This window comes from Triticum aestivum, chromosome 7B (genome assembly GCF_018294505.1).
Source record: "Triticum aestivum cultivar Chinese Spring chromosome 7B, IWGSC CS RefSeq v2.1, whole genome shotgun sequence".
In the NCBI taxonomy this organism is placed as follows: domain Eukaryota; kingdom Viridiplantae; phylum Streptophyta; class Magnoliopsida; order Poales; family Poaceae; genus Triticum; species Triticum aestivum.
Window position 1 is genome coordinate 43,637,804 of NC_057813.1, and position 10,360 is coordinate 43,648,163.

A 10,360-nucleotide genomic window follows, 5' to 3' on the forward strand; every position below is an offset into this window, starting at 1 on the left:
ACAAATTTGGCGTGCTATCTTGGAAGGGAGAGATTTACTGCAGCAGGGCATTATACGGCGGATTGGTAATGGGCAAACAACAGATATTTGGGCTGACAACTGGATACCGAAGGAAATGACACCACGACCGATCACGTCGCTAGTGGCGAACCCTCCAAGGTATGTGTCGGAGCTTTTAATCCCGACGACAGCCTCATGGAATGAGGCTCTGATCCGCAATGTTTTCCTTCCAATTGATGCCAATGCTATATTAAAGATCTCTGTTTGCACTTGCAATATACCAGACTTCTGGGCATGGCATCCAGAGAAGAAAGGTAATTTCAGTCTTAGCTCGGCATATAAATTCCTTCTGAAAACCAAGCTGCAGAGGGAGGAGTGGCTCGAAGGAAGAAGTGGATCCTCTAATGCCAACTAGGAAGAAAAATCACGGAGTTCGTTATGGACACTAAAGGTACCGTCAAAGGTCAGGATATTCCTTTGGATGCTTGCTCATCACTCGCTACCAACGACGGATACATTACAGAGGCGAAGTATGGCGGTACACGATACATGTCCACTTTGTGGTTGTGTTGATTCCTGGAGACATGCGCTGGTGTCGTGCACGATGTCGCGCTGCGTATGGGCTTTATCAGATGAGGCACTTGTGTCCCAATTGTCAGAGAACTTGGAAGCTAATGCTCGAATTTGGTTATTTCAGTTGAATGAATCCCTGGACCATGCAAGCTTCACACGACTGATAATCACATTATGGGCTATATGGTTTGCGAGGCGGAAGGCTATATATGAATCAGTCTTTCAGAGTCCGCAACAGACCATATCTTTTGTTAACAATTACATTGATGAGCCGGGTCAGTTGAATGCAAGGAAGGAGCATCAAATAACACAAACGACATCACCTGCATAGCAGAAGAGGTGGCTGCCACCTCCGAATGGCAAGGTGAAGATTAATGTGGACGGAGCAGTGGCCAGGTCTCGGCGTGGAGGGGCTGCTGCAGCGATATGCCGAGACCAGGACGACCTATATCTGGGTTCATCGGCAGTTGTTTTTCAAGGAATCACGGATCCGATGATGCTTGAGACTTATGCTTGCCAAGAAGCTTTGGCATTGGTAGAAGATCTTGCGATAACCAATATATGTGTGGCCTCGGATTGCCAAGAAGTGGTCAATGACATCAACAGAGGGACAAGAGGTCCCAACGCTGCCCTTGTACATGAAATAATGCTTCGTTGTAATAGTTTTAATTCATACTCGTTTATTCATGAGTGTAGGAACCATAATTTGAGGCTCACAATCTCGCCAAGTTTGCTTGTAGCCTAGGACTAGGTAGACATGTTTGGTTGGGCAATCCGTATGACCCAAACCTTGTACCTATGTCACTTGTTCTTGAATGAATAAAGTTTGGCGAGAATTCTAAAAAAAGCTGTTTTGGGGGTCACATCTAAAAAAAACTATTTTGGGATCCTTTTTTGTCTTTTGAGCCAATAACTTTGTAAAAAAAGAGAAAAAAAACATAGACGGGTCATGTCATGCCGGCCCGCAGGTTTCACCTCGGCGGACGAGCATGACACATGATGTGCCATGTGCCAGACATGGCCCGTTTTGTCGCGTGTCGGGCCAGGCTGGTTACGTGTGGGGCACACATGATCGTTGTCCGCCCCGATGAGGCCCACCTCGCTAAGTCAGCCTCGTGAGGCCCAAACATATGATAAGTGTGCTTTTGTATTCAATTTTCAGAATTTGCAATGTTCAGCGGTGGTGTACACACATAGCAGTCTTGACCTAAATTCCTATGTAGTCAAGCTATTATGCACAACCAAAATGTGGCTTCGCCACTGCACTATACGTGCGTTTATTAAGAGAGCGCTATGGGCCAAGGCCGGTGCCACGGGGATCATCATCCCGCTTTGTGCTCACTACCATGCCTTCATGTGCACATGGCCGAGTGAGTGGATGGAATCCCATGCTGTAAGATATTCAATCAATGAAAAGATACACAATTTTTGTGTACTCGTGAAAAAAAAAAGCTGCTGAAGATGGTCTAAAAAATGGGACTCGGTTTTTCCTTTCGGATTGCATAGTCGGGCCAGGCCTGGCCCGACTTTGGTCTTCTACGGTCCATTGTGATGTTATAAATTGCTCTTCAATTTTTCCGTACGTATTTCAATTTTGGCCCCATCGGCAGAGCAAAACAGGGTGTGGGAGTGTTCGCTTTTCAGGTGGGCTCGGTCGGAGCCGTCGGAGGAGATCGCCGCCATCCATGGAAACGCTGGCCAGCGCCATGCGGCGCGACAACCGCCGCTTCAAGACCCCGCCCTCCTCCTCCGCCGCCGCCGCCTCCGCCGCCGCCGCCTCCGCCGGCAGGGTCCCCCTCGTCATGGCCTTCCTCGCCTGCCTCGCCTGGGTGTACGTCGCCGGCCGGTACGCTCGCGCCCTCCCCCTCCTCCCCAGATCTCCCCTCCGCCCAGCAGCTCTGATCCCCCCTCGACTCGTCCGCAGGCTATGGCAGGACGCGCAGACCCGGGCGATCCTCTCCGGCCTCCTCGAGAAGAGCACCGGCAGTGTGCGGATCTCCCCTGCCCCCCTCCCCTCCCCGCCCACCTCTCGTTTTTATCTTCTCGATTTCCCCTGACGGCGGCGCTTAATCGCAGCTCCCCAAGGAGATCTCGGTGGACGACAAGCTGAGGGACCTCGGATGCACGTAATTTCTCGGTTCTCCGTTGAGATTTTCTGGTATGGCTTCGTCCGGTTTGTTGATTCGAAATGGGTTGTTTGGTGGCAGTGGGATTGGGAGGAAGATCGCCGAGGCGGAGATGGACATTGCCAAGGCCAAGAGCGAGGGCTACCTGTGGGGAAATGGGACTGGTGCCGGTGCTGGGGGCTCCGACCGGAAGAAGTTCCTCGCGGTCATTGGAGTTTACACCGGCTTTGGCTCCCGGCTCAAGAGGAACACCTTCCGTGGCTCCTGGATGCCCAGAGGTTTGTTCTTCTTGTTCATTTTTTACTACTCTTCTCGATAAGCAAAATTAACCCACCCCTGATAACGCTGACCAGTTGAACTCAGAACACTGACTAGCTGAAGAGAATACCTGTGATTGATGGTAGTTGCCAAATGACTGGACTTATATTTTTCGGCATGTAACTAAAATTGATGAACATAAAGTAAACTAGGGCTCTAATATAGTTTTTGGCTTTCTAATTATAATTGCTGAACATAAACCAGGACCCCATTCACTCGTAGGATAACAGTGACCAGTTGATCACAACACACTGATTAGTTGAAGAGAACAACTGTTATTGGAACTGCACTGCTTTGGGACTGTAGGTTGATGCTAGTTACCAAATGACTGAACTTATATTTTTCGTAATGTAATTACAATCGATTAAACTAGGGCTACCTAATCTTGGCATTCTAATTCTAATTGCTGAATGTAAACCAGGATCCCCTTCACTCATAGGATAACTGTTCTTCTACCTCCGTAAATTTCAGGTGATGCTTTAAAGACGCTTGAGGAAAAGGGTGTGGTTATTCGTTTTGTTATTGGCCGGAGGTTTTGTTCTTCGACTATACCTTTCAGTTGTGCTAAGATCTGAGTTAGATTCCATCCATGTCATTCTCATTTTTCTGTTTGTATTAAATTAACATGTCCCCTTGTTGTGCGTCAGTGTGTTTCCTCTGGCTGAAATTTACTTTTTGGACACTGCAGTCCTAATCGAGGTGATAGCTTGGACCGTAATATTAACGAAGAAAGCAGAAAGACAAACGATTTCTTGATTCTGGTAAGGCTTGGTTAATAACTTAATATCTAATATACCAGCTCTTCTCAATTTACCTTCAGAACTTCACTATTTGTGGTACGACGTGCATACGGATTTTACCTTGATAGCATGAAAGACTACATTGCATCCTTGAGAATCATTTGCATTTCATTCATTGATGATCCTGCAGTAACAATGAAATTCATATAGCTTGAGAGGATCACTAAAGCATTTTTTCTGATGTTCGTTTGTCAAACCTTGGAATTAATGCACCTTGTTCTAAGCCAATCAATGACCATTCAGGAAAGTCACGAGGAAGCTGCAGAGGAATTACCTAAAAAAGTTAAGTTTTTCTTCAGTGCAGCAATAGAAGCTTGGGATGCAGAGTTCTACGTCAAGATTGACGATAACATTAATCTTGACTTGGGTAATTTTGGATTTCAGTTTTTGTCTGTAAAACTGTTTTTCCCTATTTCTGATCAATTGATCTCAGCTTCTCTTTCCCCTGACTCCTTGCTATTGTCCATTAGCTGGGTTAATTGAGATGCTTAACGCCCGTCGAGGTAGCCAAGGGTTGTACATGGGCTGCATGAAATCAGGAGCTGTCGTTAGTGAAGAGTGAGTGCTTTCCTACCTATTATCATCATCATCATTTTGTATTCAGACAACACAGATGGCATCTATTTAACTCCAACTAGACCATCCATTCATGAGTGGAAGCAGCTTTTACTTTTGGGGTTTAATTCTGGATTGATCTTTCCATGCTGACACCCTTCCTATGTTATGGACACAGTGGAGCACATTGAGCTCTAATCAAGGGACACCTAGTAACCATAGTCCATAGGTGCTCCTATTACATGACTTGAAAATAAAGTGTGTAGTACATTCGTAATTGCACTGCCTTCATGCTTACATCTGAGCGATATTGTAGTTTGAATGTAGCGTTCTTTTGTGCGTTGGTTAATCAATCAGTAAGAAAGTATTGATGTCAATTTCAATTTCAGGGAGCAACAATGGTATGAACCTGAATGGTGGAAATTTGGAGATTCAAGGACGTAAGTAGCCTGGCATGTTCATATGTGTCTAATCAGCGCCTTTTTGTGCAGTCATGCCTGGTTCTTGCCATTTGGAAGTTAGCCTAGCTGCGTCTTAGTAGCATAATGTTAGATGATTGTTAATGCCTAAAGTCAGTATTGAAACTTGGTGTGTGAATGTTGATCAGAAAAATCTGACCTCCTTTATCCTGAGGATCTGGATGACTGAATGTAATGCGCATACAGACCTAAAGCATTTCAACCGGCTGAAATAATGTCTAGATGAAATAATGCTATTTTTTTACTATGTTCTGGGACTAGGTCTCGCTGATCTTGTGAATTCTATTCTGCCACATATTTAAACTGAATAGACCTGTAATGGACATTAAGTTGCAGTTCATTTTGCGTCATGTGCTTGTAAATTGTAATTGCTGAGATTCAGTTATATGCTTGTTATATTTAGTAATTGGACATGCTTAGCCTTTAAATTCCTTTCTGCCTGATGCAATAACCTTCTATGTTCATTCTCTAGGTTCTTGCTTTTCATTGCTTGATTTTTAATTCTCAGGTATTTTCGCCATGCTGCTGGTTCTTTATTTATCCTCTCAAACAATTTGGCTCGCTACATCAACATAAACAGGTAATTGGTGTGTATTTATATTTATATTTAGTCCTACGCTGAACCATTTTTATCAACACAAACCATGTTGCTGTTTTAGAATTTTTAGTTCATTTGATTGAACTAGATAGGGTCAGAGGGTACCCTATGGGCCATCAATTTGCATCCATAGCTCAGAGCATTGGCAGTGTGTGTCGTTTCCTGAGATTTTGAGTTTGCTCAATGTTATACTCCCTCCGTCCCAAAATAAGTGTCTCAACTTTGTATTAGCTCTAGTACAAATTTGTACTAAGCTCAAGACACTTATTTTGGGACGGAGGGAGTATACATTAGTGGGATCAGCAGTTTGAATGTTGCAATTACGTCAAGTCTTTCTTGGTCGATCAAAAGCTCATTTGGTTTTCTTGGTTGATCAGAAGCTCACTTAGTTTTCTTGGTTACTTTATTTCACATATGTAATTTCCTTAGGACATGCCCATTTGTTATCACGTGTTAATCCATCATTTTGATATATTTTGCTGTTAACGAAATAATCATTTATCGCACTGACTATAGGCATTTGAGAAGAACTCATTTGTTGACATGCTATTATTGGCTAGCTGACACATAAAACAATTTCTTTTAAGATACTATAATTATATTTGGCGTTCCATTCTTAAAAGTTGTGCGATAGGTGCTGCTAGCAATTGCTACGTGCTTAAAGACCAGGACCTATCATTTTTGGGTCTTTGTACTTCCACAAACCAGGGTTCCTACTTCCAAGCTCCGATTTGGCTAACTCTTTTATTGTTGTCAATATGCAGTGCATCGCTGCAGAGCTATGCGCATGATGACATATCAGTTGGTTCATGGATGATGGGGCTTAATGCCACTTACGTTGATGACGACCGTCTGTGTTGCCTCAGTCCGGTACAAGGTAGACGTTCATTGCTAAAATATTTTCCTTAGGGAAATTACGACGTGTTTGTTTGTTTGTTTGTCTCTAACGCTCTATCTGTGTTATCATCTTCCAGAGAAAGTATGTTCCTTTGGATGAGCGGAAGGACCAGCCGCCCCCCCTTCTGATGGTGGTGTCCTGATGAAGAGGTGTTTTTGTACATTAGCCATTTTGTACACACCTATAGCAGGCAGCCTATGTGAATGATTGAATGAATGCAAGAAATATATGAAGAAACTACTTTGAGATGAAAACATTCTTTTACGGCTTTATGCTACCAGCATACTTCATTCACAGTTAACACAGAGTGTAGTAGAACAGCCTGACCCGACTGTGTATGCATTTCTGTTTTCATGGACTTCGCCATATAGTCCATCGCCTTCTTCAGGTCAACCCTCCATCTTCTTTGCTGCCATGAACGAATTCCCCGAATTGCATGCAAACTACTCCCTCCGTTCCTAAATACTACAAGTCATTTTAGAGATTTCAGTATGGACTACATACCAAGCAAAATGAGTGAATCTACACTTTAAACTACGTCTATATACATCCATATGTAGTTCATATTGAAATCTGTAAAAAAAACTTATATTTAGGAACGGAGGGAGTAGTGAACAAAATGTCCATCCTTTGTTGTGGACATTGAAAATCTTGCATGGAAGTTGGACCCACAGGGTTTCTTGTTCACCATATATATCTCCCTCGACATAAATCCGCTTGGTCATCTCTGATCTTAATCCTCTGTTTGTCGGAGACTATTGGAACGTGGGTGTAACGCCCCGAGACCGACGCTCCAAAAGACTTCCAGCTACTCCGAGTTTTGTCGTGTGATTTGTTTTGTTTGTGCATTCATCATGTCATCTCTTGCATTGCATCATGTCATCATGCCATCATATCATTAATTTTTATAACTCTTTTAAATAAATTGTATGGATTTTTTTGATCCATTTAAATCGAGGGAAGGGTGACTTCTCTTTATAACATATCGTCCCAATATTAGGGAGCTATATTAAATATTTCTTTAATTTGGAAATCACCATAACACACTTGCAAATTATGTCAATGCCTTTGTTATCTTAATTTTTGGTCTCCAACCTTGTCAATAATTCTTTTATCATTTTCCGGAGCTCCATAAAAAATCCGAACATTTTTGGATCTTCCTTTTATCAAGTCCTAGTTCAAACCCATTTGAATTAAATTCAAATGAGTCTGAATTTAAATCTTGCAATCTTGGCCATTCCTATTTTCTTGGAACGAGCATATTTTTGCGAGTCCGGGAAAATTATCCCCATGCGCAAATCTTTCCCCTAACCTCTCTTTCTTTTCTTTCTTTTCTCTGTTCTGTTTTATTATTCATTAGTGAGAGAAGAGAGCCCAGCAGCCTATCTAAGCCGGCCCAAGGCCCACCTAACCCTCCTAACCCTAGCCGCCAGAGAGCCCGATCCCCTCTCCATCGATCTCCCCTCGTTCCCCTGTGCGCCGCCGCCACGCATCGCACCAGGGAGAGGATCCCACGCTCCTCCCTCATCTCCCTCGATCCCACACAGCGCCGCCGCTCCTCCCGATCCGCCTCGCGCCACCACCTCCTCGCCACACCCGCCAACGCCCGACCCCCTCTCCCTCTCCTCGCGCACGACCCCCATCTCCCTCCGCGCGCAGCCCTCGAACCCCCCTCGCTCCACCGCGCCGGTGACCCCATCAGGGCAGCCAACTCCGGCGGCTCTGCGTCCCCTGCGCCTGTGCCCCCCTCTGCCTCGCCTTCTCCTCCCTCGCGCCTCCGCCTCCGCCCAACTCGCCCCGCCTCGTTCTAGGATGGATCGGGTGTTCCCGCGCCTCCTCCTCGCCAAGTCTTCGTCGCCCGAGCGCTCGAGGAGAGGAGCTCCTCGAGCACCTGCACCCGCATCAGCCGGCCTCCTTCCTCTCCTCCTCCATGGCGCCTCCTCGCCGCCCGAGACCTGCAGCCCCGTGCCTCCCTCCGTGGTCGGGTTTGAGCAGGAGCTCCCCGAGTTGGTGCTCGTCCCTCTCCTCCACGCCCCTGCCGTCCCCGCGCCCTGCTGCCTCCTAGAGTGCCGCACCATCGCCGTTCATCTTCAACCGCGGGACCGCAGTCCTCCTCCAACCTCGTCCAGATCCGGATGGCCTCCGCCGCCCTTGCCGTTCTCCGTCGTCGCAGGACCCGCGCCGTCCTCTGCTTCCTCTACGGTGACCAGGAGCCACCTCGCCCGCGCGTCTCCTCCACCATCAGCCTGCAACGCCCGAGCGGAGCCGAGCTCCTCCCGGTCCCCATGGTGCTGCGACCCCATCACTATTCCTGCTGGCCATCGCCGAGTTACCCCAGGACCCGTGGAGTCATGCACGGGAAAACCAAGTCTGAAGACTACCGTGGACGTGTGCCTGTTGTCACCTGGATCGTCAAGTATCGTCTCCGGGATTCACCAAGTACCACGACTGCAGCCAGTGTGCATTTTTGTCAAGTCCGACTACACGTGTACGACTACATCCGAGGTGGATTTCGTCAAGTACCCCTTCGGATGCGCCAAGTTCGACTACATGATGCGTCAAGTACCTCTACCGACGACCCCGGTCATCTACGAAAACGTGTACGACTACATGACGACCCGCCAAGACCCTGAACAACTACCGCCGCCGCCGTGTACCACTACTTCCACTACCGTCGCGAGAACGACTACTTCCACTACCATCGCCACGTGAATAACTACTTCCCTCGATGACTCGAACCACTCCGAAAACGCACGCTTCGAAGGTATAAGCCCCGAGACGATCAACCGTGGACCGAATGAATGTGTGTTGTATGTGATGCTTGTGTGTGCACCGCGTCCGAATTGTCGCTCTTTGCCATGCCTCCGACACGTGGGAACCCAGAATCCGGGAGCACCCCACCATCTCTAGCATGTTGCACACATCCGCACGCCTCCTTTTGCACCGGTATCTCCGTGAGCTACCGGAACCGATATGTTGCCGTGGCATCATTTTCAGATATGTTGCCGTGGCATCATTCTCGGATATGTTGCCGTGGCATCATTTTCGGATATGTTGCCGTGGCACCATTTTCGTTATCGTTGCCATGGCACCCCTTTCGTTCCACCACGGTGACAAATGCCTCGTATCATGCTCATGTCAACATTTTCATAAAAATTGCATAAACTTGCATATGTCATCCGCATCATGATAACAATATTTAAAATGTTTAAAATTGCGTTTGCATTAAACTACTAAATGACATGGGGACTTTACGGGAATTGTTGTTTGTTGTTTCCGGCCTCATTTAAAATTGCCTAGCTAGGTAGTTTTATTATGCTTCACCCCTTTTGCCATGTTTAATGACATTTAATATTGTTGGGTACATAACCGAGAGAGAACTAAATAAGTGATGTGGTGTTTTGTCAATATGCAACTCGTTGCATATTGAGTTCCACTTAACTTGTAGTGTTGTTTTTGCATATTGCCATGCCATGCCTCTTTAAACCGGACATGCATCATATTTGGTTGTGCATCATGCCATGTTATGCTTGTGTGTTTACCATGTTGTTTGCTTCTTTCCGGTTTGCTTCTCTCGTTAGCTTCAGTTTCGTTCCGAAGTTGTGAGGATTCGTTCGACTACGTCTGTTTGTCTTCTTCATGGACTCGTTCTTCTTCCTTGCGGGATTTCAGGCAAGATGACCATTACCCTTGATATCACTTCTATCTTTGCTTGCTAGTTGCTTCCGTTCTATCGCTATGCTGCGCTACCTATCACTTGTTTACCATGCCTCCCAAATTGCCATGTCAGCCTCTAACCTTTTCACCCTTCCTAGCAAACCGTTGTTTGGCTATGTTACCGCTTTGCTCAGCCCCTCTTATAGCGTTGTTAGTTGCAGGTGAAGTTGAAGATTGCTCCATGGTGGACAGGATTATGTTGGGATATCACAATATCTCTTATTTAATTAATGCATTTATATACTTGGTAAAGGGTGGAAGACTCGGCCTTATGCCTGGTGTTTTGTTCCACTCTT

The 10,360-nt window shown here is 46.1% G+C and overlaps 1 protein-coding gene across 1 annotated transcript; it reads left to right on the top strand.

Annotated features, from left to right (window-relative positions):
• Positions 1-2,157: 2,157 nt before the first annotated feature.
• LOC123160236 (hydroxyproline O-galactosyltransferase HPGT3) lies at positions 2,158-6,601 on the top strand. Its single transcript, XM_044578047.1, has 12 exons — positions 2,158-2,419; positions 2,498-2,561; positions 2,650-2,699; positions 2,781-2,977; positions 3,489-3,549; positions 3,706-3,778; positions 4,061-4,184; positions 4,288-4,375; positions 4,762-4,812; positions 5,360-5,431; positions 6,214-6,326; positions 6,424-6,601. Exons 1-12 carry the CDS (start codon positions 2,259-2,261, stop codon positions 6,444-6,446), a joined length of 1,077 nt encoding a protein of 358 aa, XP_044433982.1. The 5' UTR covers positions 2,158-2,258; the 3' UTR covers positions 6,447-6,601.
• Positions 6,602-10,360: the final 3,759 nt, after the last annotated feature.

Bases quoted from the DNA above. Each gene is read 5' to 3' on its own strand.
- LOC123160236 (XM_044578047.1), top strand. From the start codon at position 2,259: ATGGAAACGCTGGCCAGCGCCATGCGGCGCGACAACCGCCGCTTCAAG. The intron at 2,700-2,780 runs GTAATTTCTCGG...GTTTGGTGGCAG, and splicing joins CTGAGGGACCTCGGATGCAC to TGGGATTGGGAGGAAGATCG. The intron at 6,327-6,423 runs GTAGACGTTCAT...ATCATCTTCCAG, and splicing joins TTGCCTCAGTCCGGTACAAG to AGAAAGTATGTTCCTTTGGA.